The sequence below is a fragment of the Chiloscyllium plagiosum genome, chromosome 27 (assembly GCF_004010195.1).
Source record: "Chiloscyllium plagiosum isolate BGI_BamShark_2017 chromosome 27, ASM401019v2, whole genome shotgun sequence".
Classification (NCBI taxonomy): domain Eukaryota; kingdom Metazoa; phylum Chordata; class Chondrichthyes; order Orectolobiformes; family Hemiscylliidae; genus Chiloscyllium; species Chiloscyllium plagiosum.
The window spans coordinates 15,169,958-15,197,237 of NC_057736.1; the positions used below are offsets into that span (position 1 = coordinate 15,169,958).

The following is a 27,280-nucleotide window of genomic DNA, read 5'->3' on the forward strand; positions in this document are numbered from 1 at the left end:
TCAAAATTGGCCTTTCTCCAATTTAGAACTTCAACTTTTAGATCTGGTCTATCCTTTTCCATCACTATTTTAAAACGAATAGAATTATGGTCGCCGGCCCCAAAGTGCTCCTCCACTGACACCTCAGTCACTTGCCCTGTCTTATTTCCCAAGAGTAGGTCAAGTTTTGCACCTTCTCTAGTAGATACATCCACATACTGAATCAGAAAATTGTCTTGTACGCACTTAAGAAATTCCCCTCCATCTAAACCTTTAACACTATGGCAGTCCCAGTCGATGTTTGGAAAGTTAAAATCCCCTACCATAACCACCCTATTACTCTTACAGATTTCTAAGCCATGCATTATCTTTTAAGTTGCTATTAGATCTCCCCTCAATTTTCTAAACTCTAATGAATACAATGCCAGAATCCTCAGCCTTTAATTGTATGTTTGGTCTACCATTTCAGGGATCATCCATGTGAATCTCCGTTGGACACGCTCCAGTGCCAGTACCTCCTTCCTGAGGTGTGGGGCACAAAATTGGACACACTATTTTAAATAGGGCCAAACTAGAGCTTTGTAAAGTCTCAGTAGCACAACACTGCTTTTATATTCAGCCCTCTTGAGATAAATGACAACATCACATTTGCTTTCTTAACCACAGACTCAACCTACAAGTCGACCTTTAGAGAATCCTGGACTAGCGCTCCCAGATCCCTTTGTACTTTGGCTTTATGAATTTTCTCACCATTTAGAAAATAGGCCACATCTGTATTCTTTTTTCCAAAGTGCATTTGAATTTGATCAGCCATTTCCTGGACCACACTCCTAACCTGTATAAATCTTTCTGCAACCTCCCCACCTCCTCAGAACTACCTACCTGTCCGCCTAACTTTGTATCATCAGCGAATTTCACCAGAATGCCTCCAGTCCCTTCATCCAGATCATTAATATATAAAGTGAACAGCTGCAGCCCCAATACTGAACCCTGCAGACACCACTTGTCACTAGCTGTCATTCCAAGAAATAACCTTTGATCCCACCTCTCTGCCTTCTCTCAGACAGCCAATCTTCAATCCATGCCAATAGCTCACCTCAAACACCATGGGCCCTCACATTATTCAGCAGCCTCCCGTGAGGCACCCTATCAAAGACCTTTTGGAAATCTAGGTAAATAACATCCACTGAATTTCCCAGCGCCTCCACTATTTCTTCAGCCACCTTCCTCAGAATTCTAGCCCATCGGGGCCAGGAGATTTATCAATTTTTAGATCTTTTAGCTTTTCTAGCACTTTCTCTTTTGTAATGGCTACCATACTCAACTCTGCCCCCAGCTCTCCTTAATTGTTGGGCTATTACTCATGTCTTCCACTGTAGACTGATACAAAATACTCATTAAGTTCTTCAGCTATTTCCTTATCTCCCATCACTAGCCTTCCTGCATCAATTTGGAACAGCCTAATTTCTACTTTTGCCTCTCGTTTGTTTCTAATGTATTGAAATAAACTTTTTACTATCATTTCTAATATTACTGGCTAGCTTACCTTCATATTTGATCCTCTCCTTCCTTATTTCTCTCTTTGTTATCCTCTGTTTGTTTTTGTAATCTTCCCAGTCTTCTAATTTCCCAGTGCTCTTGGCCACTTTTCCTTGATACAATTCCTGACTTCCTTTCTCAGCCATGGTCTTTCTTTTCTTTGGGATGAACCTCTGTACTGTGTCCTCAATTACACCAGAAACTCCTGCTGTTGTTGCTTTACTGTCTTCCCACTAGGCTCTGCTTCCAGTCGATTTTTGTCAGTTCCTCTTTCATGCCCCTGTAATTACCTTTATTTAACTGTAACACCATTACATCCGATTTTGCTTTCTCTTTTTCAAACTGCAGACGGAACTCTACCATATTATGTTTTGTGCCTCTGAAGTGTTCCCTTACTTTAAGATCTTTTATAAAGTCTGGCTCATTACATAGCAATAAGTCCAGAATAGCCAACTCCCTTGTGGGCTCCATCACAAGCTGTTCCAAAAACCCATCCTGTATGCATTCCATGAATTCCCTTTCTTTGGATCGACTGGCAACATTATTCACCCAATTCATTTGCATATTGTAGTCCCTCATGATCACCGTGACCTTGCCTTTCTGACATGCCCTATCTATTTCCTGGTACACCTTGCGTCCCTGATCCTGATCACTGCTGGGAGGTCTGTACATTACTCCCATTATGCTTTTTTTGCCTTTGTGGTTCCTCAACTCCACCCACACAGACTCCATATCACTTAACCCTATGTCATTCAGTGCCATAGATTTAATTTCATTCTTAACTAACAAGGCAACCCTGCCTCTTCCTTGTCTTTTCGATAAGTTGTAAATCCTTGGATGTTTAACTGCCAGTCCTGAACCCCCTGCAACCACACCTCTGTGATGCCTGCCACATCATAATCCTTCACAATGATTTGTGCCATTAATTCATCTGCTTTGTTACGAATGCTACGAGTATTCAGGCAAAGCGCCTGAATGCTAATTTTCTTATCCTCATGATTTCCAACATCTCTAGTAATATGTCCTAAGTTATCCTTCCTTTTTGCTTCATTCCTAGTCTGCCTTGAACTTAAACGCTCCACACATGCCAACCTGCCTGCTTCTCATTCTACTTAACTCCATACTCCCTGTTGCTTTCCCTTTCCCTTCCCTCCCGACTCACAAATTTAAAGTCCTAGTGACCACCCTATTTACCCTTTTCGCCAGAACACTGGTTCCAGATCGATTCAGGTGGAGACCATCCCATCAGTACAGATTGCCTCGGTTCCAAAACTGATGCCAATGTCCCATGAAATAGAATCCCTCTTTCCCACACCAATCTCTTAGCCACATGTTTATTTCTCTAATTTTCTTATCACTATGCTGGTTAGAATGTGGCTCGGGCAGTAATCCAGAGATTATGACCCTCAAGGACTTGTTCTTCAATTTCCTTCCTCGTGCTTGATTCTCCCCAAACAGGTCCTCCTTCCTAGCCTTGTCTATGTTGTTAGTGTCCATGTGGACCACAATAACTGGATCTTCTTCCTCCTGCTCCAATATCCTTTCAAGCTGGTCGGAGATGTCCTGCACCCTGACACCGGGCATGCAACACACCATGCAGGTATCTTTTAAATGTTGTAATTGTACCAGCATGCACCACTTCCTCTGGCAGCTCATTCCATATGTGCACAACCCTCAGGTCCCTTTAAACCTTTCCCCTTTCACCCTAAACCTATGCCCTCTAGTTCTGGGCTCCCTCAACCCAGGGAAAAGACCTTGTCTACTTACCCTATCCATGCCCATCATGATTTTATAAACCTCTATAAGATCACCCTTCAGCCTCCAATGCACCCGGAAAACAGCCCCAGCCTGTTCAGCTTCTCCCTCAAGCTCAAACTCTCCAACTCTGGCAACATCCTTGTAAATCTTTTCTGAACCCTTTCAAGTTTCACAACATCTTTCCTATAGGAGGAAGACCAATATTGCACACAATATTCTGAAAGTGGCCTAACCAACGTCTTGTACAGCCGCAGCATGACTTCCCAACTCCTATACCCAAATGGTCTGACCAATAAAGGAAAGCATACTAAAAGCCTTCTTCACTACCCGATCTACCATGTTCAAGGAACAATGAATCTGCGCTCCAAGGTCTCTTTGTTCAGCAACACTCCCCAACAACCATTAAGTATATAAATCCTGCTCTGATTTGCCTTCTCAATATACAACTTTATCAAAATTATACTCCATCTGCCACTTCTCGGCACATTGGCCCATCTGATCAAGACCGTGTTGTACTCTGAAGTAACCTTCTTTGCTGTCCACTATGCCTCCAATTTTGGTGTCATCTGCAAACTTATAAACTATACCTCCTATGTTCACATCCAAATCATTTATATAAATCATGAAAGCAGTGTACCCAGCACCGATCCTTAAGGCACAACACTGGTAACAGGCCTCCACCACCACCACCTCTGTCTACCACCTTCAAGCCAGTTCTACATCCAGATGGCTAGTTCTCCCTGTATTCCATGTGGTCTAATCTTGCTAACCAGTTTACCATGAGGAATCTTGCAGAAAGCATTACTGAAGTCCATATAGATCACATGCACCGCTCTGCGCTCATCAATCCTCTTCTTCAACAAACTCAACAAAGTTCATGAGACATGATTTACCACACACAAAGCCATGTTGATTATCCCTAATCAGCTCTTGCCTATCCAAATACATGTAAATCCTCTCCTTCAGGATTCCCTCCAGCAACTTGCCCACCACTGATATCAGGCTCACGTATCTGTGGTTCCCTGGGTTTTCTTTACCACTTTTCTCAAATAGTTGCACCGCATTAGCCAACCTCCAGTCTTCCGGCACCTCACCTGTGACTATCGATGATACAAATATCTCAGCAAGGGGCCCAGCAATTACTTCCCTAGCTTTCCACAGAGTTCTAGAGTACACTGGATCAGGTCCTGGGGATTTATCCACCTTTATGCATTTTAATGTGTCCAGCACCACCACCTCTGTAAAATGGACATTTTTCATCAAGATGTCACCAACTATTTCCCCACCTTCTGTACCTTCCATGTCCTTCTGTACAGTAAACACTGATGCAAATATTTGTCATCATTTGGCCATATCCCTCTAAACCCTTCCTATTCATATATTCCTATTCCTGATGAAGGGCTGATGCCCGAAACGTTGATTCGCCTGCTCCTCAGATGCTGTCTGACCTGCTGTGCTTTTCCAGCACCAAACTCTCGACTCTGATCTCTAGCATCTGCAGTCCTCACTTTCTCCTATTCATATACCCATTCAGATGCCTTTTAAAGAGGGACCTGGGTGTGCAGATCCACAGATCACTGAAGGTAGGAGTTAGTAAAAAAGGCATATGGCATGCTTGCCTTCATTGGAAAGGGCATTGAGTATAAGGATAGACAAGTTATGTTGTAGCTTTGAAAAACTTTAGTTAGGCCACACTTGGAATATTGCATACAGTTCTGGTCATTATACTACTGGAAGGATGTGGATGCTTTGCAGCAGGTACAGAAAAGGTTTAACAGTATGTTTCCTGGTATGGGCGATTTTAGCTATGAAGAAAGGTTGGATAAACTGGGTTTGTTTTAACTGGAACGCAGGAGGTTGAGAGGTGACCTATTAGAAGTTTGTAAGATTATGAATGGCATGGTAAAGTGGGAAACATGAGGATTTTTCCTAGAGTGGAGGAGTCAATTACTCGGGGACACAGGTTCAAGGTGCGGGGGGGGGGGGGGGAGTTTAAAAGAGATGTGCAAGGCAAATTTTTCACATAAAGGATGGTGAATGGCTGGAACGCTTTGCCAGAGGAGGTGGTGGAAGTAGACACAATAGTAGCGTTCAAGAAGCACCAGGACAAATATATGAATAGGAAGGGAATAGAGGGATATGGATCCTGCAAATGAAAACAGTTTTAGCATGGAAGGGAAGAATGTGGCAGAGCAAGCTTGGAGGGCCAAAGGGCCTGTTCCCGAGCTGTATTGTTCTTTGCTCTTTGTAAACGTTATAATTGTGCCACGTACAATCATAATATTTACAAAGAGCAAAGAACTTCTTCTGGCAGCTCATTCCATACATGCCTCTGTGTGAAAAACTCCCTTTTAAATCTTTGCCCTCTCGCCTTAAACCTATGCCCTCTAGTTTTGGACTCCCTCACCATGGAGAAAAGGCCTTGGCTATTCTTCCTATCCATGTCCCTCTTGGTCTTATAAACCTCTATAAGGTCACCCCTCAGTCTTCGATGCTGCAAGAAAAATAGCCCCAGCCAATTTTGTTAACATTCCGAGACTGGTTTCTTTAGAAGAAGTCATTGGACGTTCACTGCATTTATATTGACAAGGCTTACTAGAGATTCCATCACTGGTGATAACAGTTCATTTTGCAAGGCACCATGGTGAGGTTGTTTGAACGGTGTCTAACTTAGAGAAGTTCTTGTTTTTTGAGCTATGTTGAAGGGAAACTTGTTGTGAACAAGCTGTCCAGCTGATCTCTTGCACATCTGATTTGGCCCATCATGTTTGCGCTAGCTCTCTGAGCAGTTTGCTTATTGCCAATCTCCTAACTTCTCCCTGTACTTTTGCATGTTGTTTCTATCATCTAGTATATTCTTGAATGTCTCAATTGAAACTTCTTTCACCACACTTCCAGGCAGTGCATTCCATACCATAACAACTTGTTGTGTGAGAGATTTATCAGATCTTGTTGAGTTCAGGGTGAAGTCTGTTTGTTCTTTTGAAAGAACATCCCAAGATTGTAATTCCCAAGCAAGCTCTGTCTGCAAGACCTCAGAGACAATCGTGCATGCTTAGTGACTTAACCACAGAGTGAAAACATAAGAGATTTTTGAATATTCCACGCCTATTGTTTTTCCTTCAAGAGTAACTCATTGTCCAATCCATTTTTGTTTTAAGGAAACCAATCTCTGCAGAGAAATCTGTTTTCATTCCTCTTTTCCTGAGGGATGGAGGGTGGGTGAATGAGAGAGATAAGTATTATACTTGATTATTAGTAACTGTGTATGTTGACCAGTTACTAACAAATATTTATTCGATAAACTTTGAGTCATAGAGACATACAACATGGAAACAGACCCTTCTGCCCAACTCATCTGTGCCAACCAATTTTCCGAAACAGAACTAATCCCATTTGCCTGCGTTTGGTCCTTATCCCTCTAAACCTTTCTTGTCCATGTATCTGTCCAAATGTTGTAATTGCACTCACCTCTACCACTTCCTCTGGCAGCGTGTTCCATATAAGCACCATCCTCTGTGTGAAAAAGATGCATCTCCGGTTTCTTTTAAATCTTACCCCTCTCACCTTAAACGCATGCCCTCTAGTTTTAGACTCCCCTATCTCGAATCCTACATCACTTTCTGCTCCCTAATGCCTCACTGAAATCCCACTATTGATGGTTGTACCTTCAGTTGTTGAAGTGTCACTGCGCTGCAATTCCCTCCTTTAAATACCTCCCCCTACTTCTGTCTTTCAATGGTTCATTTTGAACCCCCGCTCAATGCACTTCCGGCCACTCCTCTTAGTGTTTCCTTCTTTTGGTTTAGCATCCATTTTTGTCTGATTATTCCTCAATAAGACATCTTGAATATTCTTGCATTTATAAAACACTTCTCACATGTATTATTATATTACACTTAAAATTCCTCAATCTGTTCATTTTTGAAGACTGCTTAGTATTTGCTTCTAGTGTTAATTATGAGAATAGCGAGTTTTGAGAAGATTTGTAGTTCAGGTTGAGGTAGTGGATGTAGGTTTGCTCGCTGAGTTGGAAGGTTCATTTCCAGACGTTTTGTTACCCTATTAGGTAACATCTTCAGTGGGCATCTGGGTGAAGCACTGTTGATAATTCCTGCTTTCTATTTATTTGTTTGGGTTTCTTTGGTTTGGTGATGTCATTTCCTGTGGTGACATCATTTCCTGGTGTGATGTCATTTCCTGTACCTGAATCCCTAGGGATCTGTGTTGTCTTTTTCTCAGGGGGTGGTAGATGGGGTCTAATGCAATGTTTTTGTTGATCGAGTTCCAGTTGGAATGCCATGCTTCTCGGAATTCTCGTGCGTGTCTCTGTTTGGCTTGTCCTAGGTTTGGTGTGTTGTCCCAATCGAAGTGGTGTCCTTCCTCATCTATATGTAAGGACACTAGTGAGAGAGGGTCATGTCATTTTGTGGCTAGTTGATGTTCATGTATCCTGGTGGCTAGTTTTCTGCCTGTTTGTCCAATGTAGTGTTTGTTACAGTTCTTGCATGGTATTTTGTTAATAACAAGTTCATGAGCTGCTGTTTTAGTGTGTTAGTGGATTTGTGGGCTACCATGATGCCAAGGGGTCTGACTACTCAGACCCCTTGGCATCATGGTAGCCCACAAACCCACCAACACACTAAAACAGCAGCTAATGAACTTGAAAGAGTCTATACAGACAACAAGCAAAACTAATGTTATTAACAAAATACCATGCAAGAACTGTAATAAAGACTACATTGGACAAACAGGCAGAAAACTAGCCACCAACCGGAACTCTATAACAAACACATTGAGTTAGACCACATCTACCACCCCTGAGAAAAAGAACAGGAAATGACATCACACCAGGAAATGCTATCACCAACCCAAAGAAACCCAAACATAAATGGAAAGCAGGAATTATCAACAGTGTTTCGCCTGGAGACCCACTGAAGATGTTACCTAGTAGGGTGACAAAACGTCTGGAAATGAATCTTCCAGCTCAGTAAGCAAACCAATATCCAGAATTATGAGAATCAAAATCCATCCCTAATGACAGCTTTCCAATTGACAGGAACTTGTCTCCAAGATGTTGCATGTTGATCCACACCAACGTTTAACAGCAAAGCAAGTTTTGAAACATCAGTGGATTGTAAACAGAGATCAGCTTCCACAAAGCCAGCTGACCCGCCAGGATGTCCACCTTATTAAGGTATGTAGTTATATTTAGTGGGTGAGTAGATATGCTTACTGATAATCCTATCAACACACTCTAATATGTCTTTGGCATTTTCTATTATCCTGATGGCATTATCATGATCTAGAATTCTGAGGTGCCAGCCACTGCCACTTCACCCCTCAACTTCTGACACTTGAGTGAAAAAATGTCCCAGCCTATCCAGCCAATCTTTATAACTCAATCTCTCCATTCCTGGCAACAACCTGGTTATTTTTTTTCTGAACCCTCTCCTTCCTATAACAGGGCGACCCCAGAACTGGACATGGTACTTAAGAAGAGGTCTTGCAAATGTCCTATATGATCTCAACATGATGTCCCACCTCCTACACTCAAAGGTCTGAGCAATGAAGCAAACATGCTCAACACCTTCTTCACCACCCTGTCTACCTGTAGCACAAATTTCAAAGAATCATGTACCTGAATCCCTAGGGATCTGTGTTGTACAGCACTACCCAGGGCCCTACTTTTAATAGTAAAAGTCCTGCCCTTGTTTGTTTTACCAAAATGCAATACCTCGCATTTATCCAAATGAAACTCCATCTGCCACTCCTCAGTCCATTGACTAAATTGATTAAGATTCTTTGTAATCTTAGATAACCTCCTTCACCGTCCACTGTACCACTCATTTTGGTGTCAAATTTACTAACCATGCCTCCTATATTCTCATTCAAATCATTTATATAAATGACAAATAAAAGTGCACCCAGTACCGATTCCTGTGGAACACCGCTGGTCACAGGCTTCTAGTCTGAAAAACAACCCTCCACCACAAGCCTATATGTCCTACCATAAAGCCAACTTTGTATCCAATTGGCAAGCTCACTCTGAATCCCGTGTGATCTAACTTTACTAATTAGTCTACCATGCAGAACCTTATCAAAGGCTTTACTTAAGTCCAAGCAATCAATGTCTACCACTCTGCCCTCAACAATCCTTTTGGTTCCTTTCTCAAAAATCTGAATCACATTTGTGAGATACAATTTCCCTTGCACAAAGGTCCAATTTAATCTCTGCATCCAACAACACTGCTACTAAGTAAAGCAAACATTCAAGCTGTCAGTTAGGTGCTGTGATATTTCTACCCACTGAGGTAGAAGTAAGTACTTTTCTTGAAACAGTGGTATCAATTCTTTCAATTAACTGCATATTCTTCTGAAGTAGCCTTGACATTATAGTCAAGGTGTTTCTAAAACTGTATAGTTAGCTCTGACGAAGAGGGAACTGACTTTAAATCTGTATGCATTCATGTATTTTGTGTGGAAATCTGCTTCATGTAAGGGATGTTTTTAACAATGTTTTCTTGTGCTTTCTTTTCAGGGAGCAATGGCAGCCACCTTCTCAGCCTTGAACAGCTCCCCGCCAGCACCAAAACTGGAATCTGTGAAGGCATCAACTTTAGCTCAACGCAGAGAACTTAAAAAGCTGCCGTCCACCTCTCTGTAACTCAGCATCTGTTTGTGGCTTATCACAGGCAGTGCAAAATCCAGGGAAGCCCAAGTTATGTGCACAGTCACAGAGACTGTTCTTCCCTCAAGACGTGGCAGTTAGTTGGCTGTTGAATCTTTGGGATAATATTGCAGTTCTTGAGAGATAAAAATAAGGAAAATGAACTAAGGGAAAATTGCTTTTTATCATGTTAAATAGCTTTTACCGTACAATTCTGCTGTAGTAACTTCACTTTGCCAGACTTGTTTTCAGTGGAGAGTATCTTGCAGCAACCAAACAACTCTGAATTCTGTTTAAGGGTATTTCCTAATCTTTTAAATTTTACTTTTAAGTACCTGTAAAAAAAACAATACTTTGTTTTTTGAACTACAGTTGTAAGCACAGTCTGAGTACAAATTGTATTTGAATCATGAAGAGCAAAATTTTGTGGAATTACAGAACTAATCAGATCAAAGGCCCAGGTTGAAGTTAGGCTGCAAGAATTTTGAAGATTCGAAATGTCTGATTATATGTTAAAGCTCACTGTTGTTCATGCTATTTGGCGAATAAGAGAATTTGGAGAATACTACCTTTCCCTTTCATGTATTTAGATTTATTGAATCATAGTTCATTTTTCTTGCAGTACTATGCTGTAAAGATTTCAATCAGACGCTGAGTATATCACTGTTTAAAGATGTGCTCAGTGATGCTTCAATTCCTTGCCCCATGGGCTTAGTGATCATGGCATAAATGCAATTATAAATGAACAAATGCCTTGTCATAACTGAGTTTACAGTACCCAACAGCAGATCAAGTCATATGATTAGATGTGCATTAAGAAACTGTCCAGAAAGTGTGAACGTCTTGAATTATTGTGTGTCTGGCTTGTGACATGTCTGTGGATTTAAACAACTGAAATGAAAGTGTTATAAATGGAACAATGCTTGTTTAAAAGAGCAACAATCTTAGTAAGTAACAAAAATGCCAAATTTAATTGAAGAACTTTCAACATGACTGAACTAGGTATCATTGATATGCAAGGATCTTCAGCAGCAGAAGGACTGTATTCCACTCCATCTATCACCTTGCCATTACCATTAGCTGTATTTGGTTTAGTGAGGATGGTACAGCATTTTAGACGCATCACCAGACGTTTTTAAATTCAAGGTATCAAATTACTATAACAATAATACAGGACTTCAAACGAAGAAAACAATGGGCAAGCATTCCTGATGAAGGGCTTTTGCCCGAAACGTCGATTTTGCTGCTCCTCGGATGCTGCCTGAACTGCTGTGCTCTTCCAGCACCACCAATCCAAAATCCTAATGATATAGTTGAGTGTTCCCAGAAACAATGGATCAGATCAAGGTTCTACAGTCCTGTCACATCAAATCATAAATCGTGACAGCTAATGATACAGAAGAGACTCCATGAACATCCTCATTTTGAACAATAGTAGAGCCCAACATGCCAATGCAAAAGGCAGCTGATGCATCTTCAGCCAAATGTATTGATTGGATGATCCACCTCAATCTCCCACTCAGGTGTCCATCACTGAAGATGCCATCTTTAGCCAATTGATTTCAGTCTACATGATAGCAAATGGATTAGTGTTGTGAATGCAACAAAGACCATGGGCATAACAACATCCAGCTGCAAGACTGACAACTGTGTTCCAGATCTAGCTAGGCAATCTGCTTTCGTACAGTTATGACACTAGACCTAAGTATGCAGAAAATTATCTGGGAATATTCTGTTCACAAAATAAAGAACAAATAACAATTCAACCAATTACATTCCCAGCATTTATTCTCAATCATTCGTGAAGTAGTTGAAGATATTTGTCTGACATAGTTGTTTTGTGTCATTTACCCACCAATATTCAATTTGGGTTCCATTAGATCTGCTGTGTTCAAAATTGCATTCTAGCCTCAATCCAACATGGGCAAAAGAGCTGAATTCCAGGGGTAACATGTATCTATCCTTGAATACAAGGCAGCATTTGACTGAGTGTTTTCTCAAGGAACCCAAGTAAAATTGAAGTCAATTTGAATCAGGGAAATCTCTCCACTGGCTGAAATCATGCCTTGCACAAAGAAAGATGTTTGTAATTCATGGAAACAAATCATCTTAGCAAAAGAAAATCATTGCTGTAGTTCCTCAAGGCAGTGTCCCATGCTCAACCATCCTCAGTAGCTTTATTAATGATCTTCAGTTCAAAATAAGGATAGAATTTCACTGATGATTGCACAATACTTAGACCTATATATAGCTTCTCAAATAATGAAGTAGTGTTTGCCCACATGCAGCTGTGTCTGACAGCTTTCAGGTTGAGCTAATAAGTGGCAAGCAACATTGCACCACACAAGTGGCAGGCAGTGAGTGTCTCCAGCAAGAGAGAATCTAGCCACCTTACAATTTAATGCTATTACATTTATTACCATCACTAGATACCCCCCACCACCATCTATGAGTTTTCATTTACCCAAACAACTGGCAGCTGGGATTTCTACTACTGCCTCATTGCCATCCTATCCATCTTTATAATATTCACTGTCCCCATCGTTGGCTGTACCATAGCAACAACATACTGTCTACAAGTTGCTGTGCAGCAACTCACCAAGGCTTTTTCAACATCACTTTATAAACCTCTAAAGTAGATGGAGAAGCAAGGAGGTATATGTGAACATTGGCAACTGCAGGTCCTCCCCCACCGACTTCCCAAAGTAACACATCATCCTGACTTGGAAATTTGTCACCATTCCTCCACCAACACTTGATCAAAATTGTGGAGCTCCCTCTTCAATAACACCACGGGGGTCTGTGGAGGTACCTAAAGCACAAAGACTATAGTGACTTAAGAAAAAAGATCATCATCACCATCTCAAAACCCAAAACTTCAGGAATGTCTGATACAAATCTGCATTGCCAATAATTTTAAATCAAATGGTTGACATTATTTTACTACATAGGATAACTGATTGCAAGTGTAACTAACCAGTAACACTGATGGGCGATAGAAGCTAAAAACTGAGCACCCGGTTTTAGTCTGGTACCCATGTGGGAATGGCTACACTTAAGAAAAAATTAAGAAACCTGAAATCTTGCATTGCCGTCCCTGCATAATTTTATCTGGCCTTTTTGTGTGTCAGGAGTGCCTAGACATTGATTGCCATCACCCCACTCTCCTACCCACACCAACCCTTCTCCACAAGGTGGTAAATGAGGAACAAATTTTGAATTTTTCCCCATACACCATTTTCATCTGATGTTGCAGCATTTTAACAACCCACTTTAAGCAGTCCTGATTTGACAGTTGTGAAGAGTCTGGAACTTTCGGGAAGGTACATTCATGGTTTCACAGTCCAAGTGCTAATGTATTGCAGATGTGTTTTCATGCAGTTATTCATTAGAAAAAAGTGTATTTTAAAAATAACTTGATCAACTGTATATTTGTTCACATGCATTATATACTTTTCCAATGAAAAAAGCACAAAAATGCTGTGAACAACATTATTGCATGCCCTGTCAATCTGTGTTATCATCTGTTGTACTATGTTTTGACATTTGACAAAGAACTAACTAGGTAAAAACAATGACTGCAGATGTTGGAAACCAAATTCTGGATTAGTGGTGCTTGAAGAGCACAGCAGTTCAGGCAGCATCCAAGGAGCAGCGAAATCGACGTTTTGGGCAAAAGCCCTTCGAAAGGCTTTTGCCTGAAACGTCGATTTCACTGCTCCTTGGATGCTGCCTGAACTGCTGTGCTCTTCCAGCACCACTAATCCAGAAAAAGAACTAACTACCTGCTCCCTTGCATTGATTGACTGACCCACTGCATTGGAATTGAAGAGAATAGCTTCTTTTCTTTCCAATGAGAAGGTATTGTTTGAACACCATAGCTATTATCAATGCAAGGTTCAGTCTCAAGTGCTAATGAATTTTAGCATAGGTGTTCCATTCTTGAGAATAAATGATCACTTCAAGAAGCTGAACGAGGATGTTCCATTGATGTGATTTCTATTATTTTTGACTCGTCACAGGATTACAAGAATACACGGTTTGATTTTGCATAGCAGTATGCAATTTGTTTTCTAAATATCAATAATATGGGGCTTATAGTATATTGTAAGTTTTTTTCTTCCCTAAAGACTGCATAATATTTTCCATTGACATTGCACAGAATCTAAGGACTGTAAATTGTACATATCAGATGACTGAGTATAGAGGGTCTCCCATGGGGGATATGAGGCAGTATGGGCTGGCATGAGAGTTGGCTGAGAAAATTGAAGGATGAGATTTAGAGGGCCTTTAAAGGTTATTGGAAGCTGGGATACAATGTTGGAGAACTGAAACAGGCATTCTAATTGTCCACCTCCATATCCATAGCCCTCTCACACTCCAATGTAACTCATAAACAGTATTGTTAACGTAACACCTGTGAAAGACAGAAATGATATGTGAAGTTACACATGGGTCAGTCATGCAGTTTGCAAGTTGTACAAGTCACAGATTGAAGTTTTTCAAGACCAGAGAATTATTCGACTTTTAGTTATAGGAGATTAATATTGAAGCATGCCTAATTGTTACTGCTTTTGCTCACAGCCCGAGATAGAGTATACAATTTAAAATCTTGAGTCTGTAAATATTTAGATAAAAGCCAAAAGCATATTAGATCACAAAGTTCTACGTAACTCAACCTACAGTTTGACAATGTGCTCAATGAAATAATAGATACGTATATACTCCAAGCCCTGATCCATTAATAACAAATATGTCTCAGAGTAGCACTGTTTCAGGAAATTGATTAATAAACTCAAATAATAAGTTACATTTCAAATTCTATTAATAAGCACCTCTGAGGTAATTAATATTTGGTGAGTTTTTGGAGTTGCTTGTTAATATAATTGGATAGAGCAAGCTGATTGTAAAGTCGTGTTCATAGGAGAAAACTATCTTCTGTCTAGCTATTTAGTTTAAACAGTCTCTTTCTATTGACATGCCAAAATGGCTCTGTGGTGCAGTTGTGACTTGTCTGTCCCGTCACGTTATATATTGCCATTAAAGCTGCTTTGCCAAAGAGACAATATTCTCACCCTAGACCCAGTGCTGCCTGCGAGCTATTAACATTTTGAGGATGACTATAAATCGGTAACCTTATTTTGTCCCCACTTCTGTTTACTGCTGCAATATTTTGTTACAAATGAACCACATAAGAAAGTAAGTGCTGGAAAGCTAGACCGTGGGCTTGAAATCCTTTTCAACAGAGAAAGGCAGATGAAGGGGAGATGGGCTCCATGTTTTAATGCTGGAAACCTCTGATAAGATTAGGCTAGTTATTAGTTTTCGTTTGCAGTTGGACCTGCAGGGAGAATGCCAGAACTTTGAGTTCATTGTATCCAAAATAAAAGTGGTATGCATCTCCCAAATCAGATATCTTGTTGAATAAATTTGGAGCTTCTTGCTGTGGGCTGACATAGTGACTTATATGACAAGGGTAGGAACAAAGAGGCAATATAATTTTGTGAGGCAATAGGCCAAATTTGAATGCTTGAGTTGGATGATGGTTTACAATACACAAATGCTTTGACTACATGCTGTCTTTATGTATGGATCTTCTAGTAATGAAGTTAGCCTGTTTTAGTCAGGGACTTTTATTCAATGCAAATATTTTTCAAACTTGAAGTGTCAGCTGGTTTGAATGAGAATGAGCTTGAATTTAGGAGATGCTACCAGGTGGTCTACACCACTTCACAGAGCCCAATATGGGCAAATAGTTGAATCAAATTTTGGGGTGGTTTTTTCGAAAATTTCCCAGTTGTAAAATTAATTGGTGTCTAAATCTAATGAAAGAACCTCTGGCCATAAAATTAGAATTTTTGTTTCAATACAAAGGCATAGTAAACAGTCAACTTACAATGAGTAGGAGGAAAAACTTTTTATATGGTTACAAATATTTTTATTAGACTACCAGTTAACAGGGGCAACAATATTGAAATGAAGAAAAATACAATTTATTGCCATAATGAGACAATGTACTTTAAGAGATTAAAAAGCTGTGGCCCGTTTTCACCTTTCACTTTAAATTATTGAGTACTCTTCCAAAATCCTCAAATGCAAGGCAATGCTTACCTCACAGAATGCATTCTATCATAATCTAGTCATATAGGATCAAGTTGAAAACATTTTTGTTCTGGTACTTGTATTTGGAAAATTATATCGAAGCTAATCTTTATTGCATCTAAAGTTACAGGTACCTGCCAAGATTACAGGTACTTGAATAGGGTGAAACTGTACAAGTTACATCCTAGTTTAATCATAAATGCTATGTTGAACTACACTTTACACATAAAAAATCCTTACTGTTGTGCTTGTCCCTCAAGTTGATTAATTTCTTACCCTTGATGTATTCTCTTACAAACAGATTCTGATTCTGGATTCTACTTGGTGTTACTATGGTTAATTAATGCTGTTGGATTTCCAGTTGCATAATAATTACTGTTTCCTTGTCAAATTATTACTGTCCTCATTGGTGATTTTAAAAAAAACTCACAATTTTCTTTGCTTTGATGAATGAACAATTTGTAATGTCACAATTAGTTTTAATTAACACCTTCATTAAAACAATGTAAACAATGTGATTTGAAAAGTTTTCATAGGATGTAATATTTTCTATCATTTCAAATGGTTTTTGACTTTGTAATTTTTTTTCTTGGTTGTCTTGAGTTTTGAATGTCTCTGCCATGTCTATTGGAAGCCTGTATTGCAAAACTGTGAATAAATTCCTAGCAGAACTGCACTGAGTGAGTTTCCTCAGATATCTTCCATTTTTCCTGAGCGGCTTATTATTTATGTGAAGTTGAGAACTATGTTGTGACCATAGCAAAGATGAATGTGAGGGAAAGAACAGATCACTATCTTCAAAATAATAGACACAGTCACACAAATATCTTCTCTTGGAGCAGAGTTTGAATAACAGCAGCTTTCATTTACTTAGAGCCTTTAATATTGTAAAACATCCCAAGCCTCTTCACAGCCATGACTAGACAGAAAATTACAATGGGTCAAAGAAGGATACATTAAGACTGATAACTATAAGCTTGGTGAAATAAGATGGGTTTCAGAGAGAGTCTTAAAAGAAAAGGAAAAGGCAAATAGGCACAGGAAGTAATTCCAGAACTTTGGCCCTCAACATTTGCCCTAGAAAATAGTCATCAATGCTGGAGTGAAGGGGATCTTTAATGGACTAGCACTAAAGTGGGAGAAGGATTTTGATGGGTTGTAGAGCTGATGGAGGTTGCAGTGTTAGGATATTGAGAGATTTTAATCCAGAGATCACATTTGAAAATTGAGGCATTTCCTGACTATATGCCTCAATAAACACAGGATTGATGAGGAAAGGGAACTCAATGCAAGTTAAGGTCTGTCCAACCCAGATTTTGATTAACTAATATTTATTGAGATAGAGGGTGAGAGATTGTTCTGGGGATCCTTTGAACAGTTAAGTCTGAAGAAAACAAAGCCCAATAGGCATAGACCAATGGAAAGATCTGTTCAAATAATTCCTTTTCTGCTTGAAGCATTTAAAACAGTATTATGATTTGTCTGATTTTATTCAGAATTCAGGTACAGTGCACAAATTATGAAGAGTCAGCTCACATTCAATTTGAGCTTTATTTTTCTCAATCCTGCATTAGGTATAACTGAACCTGGGAGGATGGAAGCCTGTTTTATTTTATGAATTACGATTTATCTTCATGAGTTCTTATTAAATGGGACAAAATTGAGGGCAATACTGTTTGGGTAATGGTGAAGACTGAAAACTCAAGATTGGATGTACTTATTTGACTACTTCAACACAGACTTAGCTCCCTGCTTAGATACAAGGAGTATGAGATTCACATTTGCATCAATATTCTTATTTTATGGTATGGTATTTTCCTAGTGATGAATGGTGTAAAGACCAGATCTATTTATTTCCTTATTTTTGATTATGGATTAAAATGGGAATAGCACTGAGGAAAGAATTCAGCAGATCTGACAGTATCTATAGAAAGAGAAACAGGATTAATATTTCAAATCCAGTATGACGTCTTCAGGAGGATAATGAAGAAGAGTCACACCAGACTCAAAATGTTAACTGTTTCTCTCTCCACCAGATGCTGCCAGACCTGCTGGGTTTATCCAGTATTCTCTGTTTCAGATTTGTAGTATCCGTGATATTTTGCCTTTGTGTGACGAAGGAATTGTTGCACTTTAAAAACAAGCTACTGGAACACATTGTGGGTTGTGTTTACATTTGCTTTGCAAGGAATGGGAATGAGAAGTAATTTGGCATCTACACACACACACGAGTGTATGTGTAGATTTACATAGAATTAGATGTCGCAGCAAAAGGCTTCTGATGAGCTTCTGCAAGACAACAATACTCTGTTTTGTTAACAACTGGTGTGTGTGTATATATGGTGCAGAGATAGAAGGTTTTTAGATTGGACCCTCTTGTGGTACAGTGGTAGTGTGCTCCAGACCGCAGGCTAGTTTCAGGTCCTGTCTGCTCCAGAGGTGTGTAATAATATCTTTGAACAGGTTGATTAGAAAAATTGGTTAATAAAAAAAAGCAGGTCTCCAGACAGGAAAAAGAAAGGTCTGTCACTACCTCTCTGCAGCAGAATAACTTAAGCCTGAAGATAGTCTGTTATTGCCTTTTGAAGTAAGCTGTTGGCTCTGACTACAGAAACACAGAAAATAGGAGCAGGTTTGAACTATAAGGCTATAGATTTGGTTTTAACAATAAAACAGAAGTTTATTGACACTGATAAAAAAAAAGCAAGTTATTTAAATTTAAATGTTTGAAAACTGTTCAAAACACCTAGCAAAGCAAGATCCCACCTATTCACTATCACCTCACAGTTAGTTGAAATCCAGAGAAATTCTTTACCGAGAAAATCTGTATTGTTATAATCCCAGCTAAAAGTATTAGGGACAAGCCAGGACCCAGACTGAAATCTGGCCTGATGGATTTTTCTTTTGGTTTTAAAGAGATGCTTTCACTGAAACATCAAACATGCAATGCTGCAGATTCAGTTCAACAATAAACCAGAAATGTATTAAGGCAAAAGAAATGAAGAATAAAACCAAATAAACCAAACTAATTTTATATAACACAAGCATAAAGATTTCAAAACACATGGTTAAATGCAATCACATTCATCTGGACTGGGATATCATAGCAATTACAGAAACATGGCTCAGGGATCGGCAGGACTGGCAGCTTAATGTTCCAGGATACAAATGCTACAGGAAGGATAGAAAGGGAAGCAAGAGAGGAGGGGGAGTGGGTTTTTGATAAGGGATAGCATTACAGATGTGCTGAGGGAGGATATTCCCAGAAATACATCCAGGGAAGTTAATTTGGGTGGAACTGAGAAATAAGAAAGGGATGATCACCTTACTGGGATTGTATTATAGGTTCCCCCAGTAGTCAGAGGGAAATTGAGAAACAAACTTGGAAGGAGATCTCAGCTATCTGTAAGAATAATAGGGTAGTTATGATAGGGGATTTTAACTTTCCAAACATCGATTGGGACTGCCATAGTGTTAAAGGTTTAGATGGAGAGGAATTTCTTAAGTGTGTACAAGACAATTTTCTGATTCAGTATGTGGATGTACCTACTAGAGAAGGTGCAAATCTTTACCTACTCTTAGGAAATAAGGCAGGGCAGGTGATTGAGGTGTCAGTGGGGGAGCACTTTGGGACCAGCGACCATAATTCTATTCATTTTAAAATAGTGATGGAAAAGGATAGGCCAGATCTGAAAGTTGAAGTTCGAAATTGGAGAAAGGCTAATTTTGATAGTATTAGGCAAGAACTTTCAAAAGCTGATAGGAGGCAGATGTTCGCAGATAAAGGGATGGCTGGAAAATGGGGAGCCTTCAGAAATGAGATAACAAGAATCCAGAGAAAGTATATTCCTGTCAGGGTGAAAGGGAAGGCTGGTAGGTTGACTAAAGAAATTGAGGGTTTGCTTAAGAAAAAGAAGAAAGCATATGTTAGGTATAGACAGGATAGATCGAGTGAATCCTTAGAAGAGTATAAAGGAAGTAGGAGTATACTTAAGAGGGAAATCAGGAGGGCAAAAAGGGGACATGAGATAGCTTTAGCAAATTGAATTAAAGAGAATCCAAAGGGATTTCACAAATATATTAAGGACAAAAGGATAACTAGGGAGAGAATAGGGCCCCTCAAAGATCAGCAAAGTGGCCTTTGTATGGAGCCACAGAAAATGGGGGAGATAATAAATGAATATTTTGCATCAGTATTTACTGTGGAAAAGGATATGGAAGATATAGACTGTAGGAAAATAGATGATCACAGAGGAGGAAGTGCTGGATGTCTTGAAACTGTTAATGGTGGATAAATCCCCAGGACCTGATCAGGTGTACCCGAGAACTCTGTGGGAAGCTAGAGAAGTGATTGCTGGGCCACTTGCTGAGATATTTGTATCATCGATAGTCACAGGCGAGGTGCTGGAAGACTGGAGGTTGGCAAACGTGGTGCCACTGTTTAAGAAGAGCGGTAAAGTCTAGCCAGGGAACTATAGACCGGTGAGCCTGACCTCAGTGGTGGGCAAGTTGTTGGAGTGAATCCTAAGGGATAGGATGTACATGTATTTGGAAAGGCAAGGACTAATTAGGGATAGTCAACATGGCTTTGTGCATGGGAAATCATGTCTCACAAACTTGATTGAGTTTTTTGAAGAAGTAACAAAGAAGATTGATGAGGGCAGAGTAGTAGATGTGATCTATATGGACTTCAGTAAGGCGTTCGACAAGGTTCCCCATGGGAGACTGATTAGCAAGGTTATATCTCATGGAATACAGGGAGAACTAGCCATTTGGATACAGAACTGGCTCAAAGGTAGAAGACAGAGAGTAGTGGTGGAGGGTTGTATTTCAGACTGGAGGCCTGTGACCAGTGGAGTGCCACAAAGATCAATGCTGGGTCCTCTACTCTGTGTCATTTACATAAATGAGTTGGATGCCAGCATAAGAGATGCAGTTACTAACTTTGCAGATGACACCAAAATTGGAGGTGTAGTTGACAGCGAAGAGGGTTACCTCAGATTACAACAGGATCTGGACCAGATGGGCCAATGGGCTGAGAAGTGGCAGATGGAGTTTAATTCAGATAAATGCAAGGTGCTGCATTTTGGGAAAGCAAATCTTCGTAGGACTTATACACTTAATGGTAAGGTCCTAGGGAGTGTTGCTGAACAAAGAGACCTTGGAGTGCAGGTTCAAATCTCCTTGAAAGTGGAGTCGCAGGTAGATAGGATAGTGAAGAAGGCGTTTGGTATGCTTTCCTTTATTGGTCAGAGTATTGAGTACAGGAGTTGGGAGGTCATGTTGCGGCTGTACAGGACATTGGTTAGGTCACTGTTGGAATATTGCGTACAATTCTGGTCTCCTTCCTATCGGACAGATATTGTGAAACTTGAAAGGGTTCAGAAATGATTTACAAGGATGTTGCCAGGGTTGGAGAATTTGAGCTATAGGGAGACGCTGAACAGGCTGGGGCTGTTTTCCCTGGAGCGTCGGACCTTATAGAGGTTTACAAAATTATGAGGGGCATGAATAGGATAAATAGACAAAGTCTTTTCCCTGGGGTCGGGGAGACCAGAACTAGAGGGCATAGGTTTAGAGTGAGAGGGGAAAGATATAAAAGAGACCTAAGGGGCAACGTTTTCACTCAGAGGGTGGTATGTGTATGGAATGAGCTGCCAGAGGATGTGGTGGAGGTTGGTACAATTGCATCATTTAAGAGGCATTTGGATGGGTATATGTATAGGAAGGGTTTGGAGGGATATGGGCCGGGTGCTGGCAGGTGGGACTAGATTGGTTTGGGATATCTGGTCAGCATGGGTCTGTTGGACCGAAGGGTCTGTTTTCATGTTGTACATCTCTATGACTCTACATCACTCCTTAACAGTATTCACACTCGAGAGAGCATTCCTTTCTCTATCACACATGGTTTATCACTTAACAGATACTTCAACTCATGGACCTAAGGATCTGAAAGCCTCTTTTTTTGAGCTTTCAGACAATTGAGTGTTGACTTTCTCAGTTAAAGAACCACTTCTGTGGTTCTGTACTTAATAAAGAAGATATTTGGAATGACACATAAAGTATTGGTTTTCTCTGTCCCGTTGCACTAAAATATGAGGCAGCATCTGTCTCTTAACTCTGATTTGAATGGAAGTTAGTATGAGAATTCTCAGCCTGAACCACAGCATGGAATCTGAAAGAACTTATGGAATTCGGGGAGCCAAAATTCTGTAGGGGATTTGTTAGGTCTTTGAAGAAGAAATTATTCCATTCCGCAGCATCCTCAAATCAAGCTTATTATGATCTTGGGTAGTGTTATAGAACAGAGAGACTTAGGGGTTCAGGTATATAATTCTTTGAAGTTTGCATCACGTGTAGACAGGGTGGTTAAAAAAGCATTTAGCATGCTTGCTTTCATTGCTTAGACCTTTAAATGTAGGAGTTGGGACATCATGCTGAGGTTGTACAGAACGATGGTGAAGGTTCTTGTGGAGTACTGTTTCACTGCTGCATAGGAGGTAGAGGGGTGACCTTATAGAGGTTTGTAAAATCATAAAGGGTATAAATAAGGTGAATTACAGGTATCTGTTCCCCAGGGTGGGGATTTCAAAGCATATTATTAAGGTGAAAAGAGAAAGATTTTAAAAAGTTGTGTGGGACAACCTTTTTTTACACAGAATGGTTCCTGTGTGGAATGAACTTCCTGAGGAAGTGATGGATGCAGGTACAGTTACGCATTTAAGTACATGAATAAGAAATGTTTGGAGGGATTTGGGCCAAGCGCAGGCAGGTAGAACGAGTTGAATTTGGGAATATGGTCGGCATAGACTGGTTAGACCAAAGGGTCTGTTTCCGAGCTGTATGACTCTTGATCTAGTCTTAACTTTTTCTACTGCCTTTCTGAAATAGCCTCTCTTCTGACACTTTTAAACTTATATAATATTGGCTGGGCAAAGCTCTGCCCTTCAGTATTATATGTGTCCAATTACTTCATACACTTTTTTGAAAACTATACTTTCTGTATGCCTTAATTTTTACATTTCTATAGAGACCTTTAATGTTCTGTGACCTATTACTCACTGTCGCTTCCCCACGACAGACTTTTCCTGTGCTTTGTTACCATTGTGAGGATTTCCTTCTCTGTTGTCCTGTGACCAAGTCAGGTTTGAAGTCTTTTTTCTGATGCACTATACTACTGCTTGGTTTCTCTGCTCAGATTTCTATTCCTTTGTGGTCAAATTGTTGGACTGGCCTCATTCTTTATCCATGCACGCTCTCGGTTTCCCTTCAAGTTCTCAGTTGCCACTTCTTGCCAGATCCGTAGATTTGGTCATCACTTACCTCCATGTTATATGACCAGATCTGGATTTTGACAAGGAGGTAATCCAGGCTCATGTCAATGAACATTAAAAATCTTTGTTAAATCTAAATATATACAGGACATGGTAAGACAGGACATCCCTGGAAATGTATACACTTGGGTCAGAGTTAGATGATATGCTGGCTCAGGGGTTAGCACTGCTGCCTCACAGTGGCATAGATTCCATCCTCGCGTATAGGGTTCTCCCCGTGTCTGCGTGGGTGTCCTCTGGGTGCTCCTGTTTCCTCCCACAGTCCAAAGATGTGCAGGTTAGTTAAATTGGCCATGCTAAATTGTCCATAGTGTTCAAAGATATGTAGGCTAGGTGCATTACTCAGGGGAAATGTAGAGTAATAGGGTAGGGGAATGGGTTTGGGTGGGATTCTCTTCGGAGGGTTGGTGTGGACTTGTTGAGCCAAATGGCCTGTTTCCACACTCTAGGGATTCTATGATGATGACATAGCTGCTTTGGAACATCCTCAGTAGCTATAATCAGAGTAAGGAATTGAAGCCTTCACTCTCCATCTATCAACCCTGAAATTTTCAAAAAAGTAGATAATTTTAGGAACACTCAGTAGATCAACTGTACCTGTGGAGCAAATCAAAAGTTTAAGTTTTCAGGCACGTTGTCAAATTTAGGTGTAGTTCCTCTGGGTAGCAGGTTCCTGCCATGAGTCCCAATCCATTGCATTCTGTTTTGCTCCAGGTAATGTTCTGCTCGTGAAGGTCCTCCTTGAATATACTTTTACCACATCTCCTCTGGCTTGAACTGTTTTCTTTTTCCTCTGGGAGCAGAAATATGTGCCTACCAGTCTCAGTCCCCTGAAAGAACATCCCGTGTGTACCCCTGACCAGTCCTCTGTCGTCTCGTCCCACGCCTGGTTGCAAAAGGAGGAGAGGTGGATGTGGGGATTAGCACCCACGCTTTACGAAAACTGACTATCGTTGCAGAAGAAAATAGGATTTTTGTCTATAATAGCAAATGCTGGAGAAACCCAGCGTGTCTTGAAGCACCTGCGGAAAGTTAAACAGAGTTAATGTTTCCAGTCCAGTTTGACTTATTCCTAACTGAATTACGTGTGTTCAGTAAAAGGGTTACTGAACCCTAAACGTTAACTCTGATTTCTCTGCACAGATGTTGCCAGACCTGCTGAGCTTTTCCAGCAACTTCTGTTTTTGTTTGTGGTTGTAAACCAATTACAATCTGGTCTACCCTACATTCGCTGCATAATTTGAAATGAAATTAATGTCGGTTATTATGGTACCACAGTGGATGCGCTGCTATTGTATATATTACGGTTTCCGGCAGTTTGTTTGAATCGCAGTCGTTGCTGCAATCAGTAGGCGGTGCAGACAAACTTGATGACGATTGTGTCCGCCTTCCCCATAATGAGTGCCAGTACAGTGGACCAATAATAAGCCGAATACTGTCAGATTGGCATGCCTCGTTCGGGTGACTAACCAATAGATATGTCCTAAGGCGGGACTTTGGTTGAAATGAGGGTTGGTTGCACGGTAGCATAACGGCTGAATCGTCTCCAGCCTTGGTGTGGGGTATTCTCTCAGCCCGGCTTTATTGGCGGGTTGTCGGTAGGACGCTGGCTGGGACCTGAGGTAAGCAAGCGATAAGAGTTCGGCTCGCAAGTGAACGGGAAGTTTAACGTTGTGGTCGTCGTCAGACAGAACCATTGGCCTAGGAAGCACGAGTTTCTCGTGTTGTGGCAGAGCGTGTTCCCTGGAGCCTGGGCCGGCCCGATATGGTCTGGTCTGGTCTGGCCTGGCCTGGCCCGGCTCGGCCCGGCCCGGCTGTCTTTACTCTCACCGGCACTTGCCCATCACCTCCCTCTACTCGACATGTATCAGCTTCAGTGGAGCTGGCCATCTGTTCGACTTAACTGTGTACTGAGTTATTTCCGATGTAATTTGTCACATTTATATCGAATATCTTTATTTGTCTGCACTTTTCATTAGAAGAAAGTGCACGTTTTTGCTCGAAATCCTTTTATTTGATGTTAAACTGCACTGTCCTACATGAGTGTGACCAAGGACGCAGACCGACTTTGTCGATTGAGGTTAATGGGATTTTAGGCGGATTATGTTAATCCTGTCGATGGATACTTTTCAACCCCCACTGTTAGATGTTGGCTCTTGCTCCTTTCCAGTATATCCCAGTTATCGATTTATTTTTTTTCATTAAAGTTTTTTTTTTAAGATAAATTCGCGTTTTTGGTCTTATCAATCGCCAAAGGAAAATTAAACTGTGAATTTATTGGGAGGGGGAGAAAAACCGAAAGAAATGCGGATGTTGTAAATCGAAACAAAAACAAGTTGCTGGAAAAGCTCAGCAGGTCTGGCAGCATCAGTGCAGAGAAGGCAGAGGTAACCTTTCGCGTCCAGTGACCCTTCGTTCTGAGGAAGGGTCACCGGACCCGAAATGTTAACTCTCGCCTTCTCTGCACTGAGGTAAAAACAATGACTGCAGATGCTGGAAACCAGATTCTGGATCAGTGGTGCTGGAAGAGCACAGCAATTCAGGCAGCATCCGAGGACAGGCTTTAGTGGAGCGGGAATCAGTGATGGTAGCACCACTGGATGTCAAGGGGCAGTGATTAGATTGTCTCTTCCTGGAAGTGGCCATTGCACCATACAAATGCAAGACAAATGTTATTTGCCATTTATCAGCCCAAACCTGGATAACATCTACATCCTGAATTTGAACATGGACCACTTCAGAGAGGACAGGCCGTCATCAAGGCCACATTTCAGAGGGTGGCACTGAAGAGCCCTAGCAAAACTGGAATCAATGCAAGTTGGGAGCAAACCTTCCACTGAGTTGGAATCATACCTGACATGTTGGATGATGATTGTGATTGTTGGACGTCAGTCATCTCCGCTTCAGGGCATCTCTGCAGGAGTTCCTCAGGGTAGTGTCGTAGGCCCAACCATCTTCAGCTGCTTCATCGATGACCTCCCTCCCCATCATAAGGTTAGAAGTGGGGCCGTTATGCTGATGATTGCATAATGTTCAGCACCATTAGTCACTGTTCAGATACTGAAGTGGTCCATGTTCAAATTCAGGATGTAGATGTTATCCAGGTTTGGGCTGATAAATGGCAAATAACATTTGTCTTGCATTTGTATGGTGCAATGGCCACTTCCAGGAAGAGACAATCTAATCACTGCCCCTTGACATCCAGTGGTGCTACCATCACTGATTCCCGCTCCACTAAAGCGGCAGAGGACTTCCCTGCACTAAATGGAATATCATGTGCGCAGCTGGAGATTTGACTAGACATGTCAGAATTTTGATTCTTGCAGTTGCAAGCAGTGCTGGAAGAACTGTACTTTAGGCTAGCAGTTGGCGAGTTTTTTTCTTATGCACTAAATCATATAGTTTAGGAATTACTCTGCATTAACCTTGCAAGAATACAAGAACCAGCATTTTAAATATTTAGGAAGGGGTTTTTAATACAGTAGAAATGTGTGGATGTTGCTCTGGCATTCGACTAGATCATGTGTGACCAGCTGCCTTAATGCCATTTTCTTATAATTTGTATATCCCTTGATGTCTTAATATCTGAACATCTATGGATCTCTGCCTTGGACATATTCAATGATCTTCCAGAGAGCTGAGGGGGAAAAAAAATTCCAAAGGTATGCAATCCTCTGAAGGAATTTCTCCTCCCCTCAGTCATAAATAGCCTAACCCTTTTTTTCCCCTGATTTTTAGAATTACCAATCAGGGGAAGTATCTTCTGTGTCCATGATTTTTTTTTAAAGTCCTGGAAGACTTTGTTTCCCCAATGAGATTGCCTCTTCCAAACTCAAATGCAGGTTTCCTCATGGGACAGCCCCACCATTCAAGAATCACTATGATTTAACTTTTGCTG

The 27,280-nt window shown here is 40.7% G+C and overlaps 2 protein-coding genes across 12 annotated transcripts in view; both read left to right on the plus strand.

Moving 5' to 3' along the window:
- The window catches only part of LOC122563584 (ribosomal protein S6 kinase 2 alpha-like), a 214,021-nt gene extending 203,380 nt beyond the window's left edge, over positions 1 to 10,641 (plus strand). For 6 of the 7 annotated variants that reach the window (XM_043717494.1, XM_043717496.1, XM_043717495.1 and 3 more), the window contains 2 exons: positions 8,336 to 8,473; positions 9,818 to 10,641. In XM_043717494.1, coding sequence (XP_043573429.1) covers positions 8,336 to 8,473; positions 9,818 to 9,943 — 264 coding nt within the window. In that variant the 3' untranslated portion in view covers positions 9,944 to 10,641. Of the gene's footprint in view, positions 1 to 6,437; positions 6,657 to 8,335; positions 8,474 to 9,817 lie in introns of those variants that run through there. The other variant, XM_043717500.1, reaches the window with a different exon arrangement.
- Positions 10,642 to 24,872: 14,231 nt separating this feature from the next.
- cep85 (centrosomal protein 85) overlaps positions 24,873 to 27,280 on the plus strand; it is an 86,069-nt gene continuing 83,661 nt past the window's right edge. For 3 of the 5 annotated variants that reach the window (XM_043717503.1, XM_043717509.1, XM_043717504.1), the window contains exon 1: positions 24,873 to 25,004. The gene's annotated coding sequence lies outside the window, so the exon portion shown is untranslated. The remainder of the gene's footprint in view (positions 25,005 to 27,280) is intronic. The other 2 variants (XM_043717505.1, XM_043717508.1) reach the window with 1 other exon arrangement.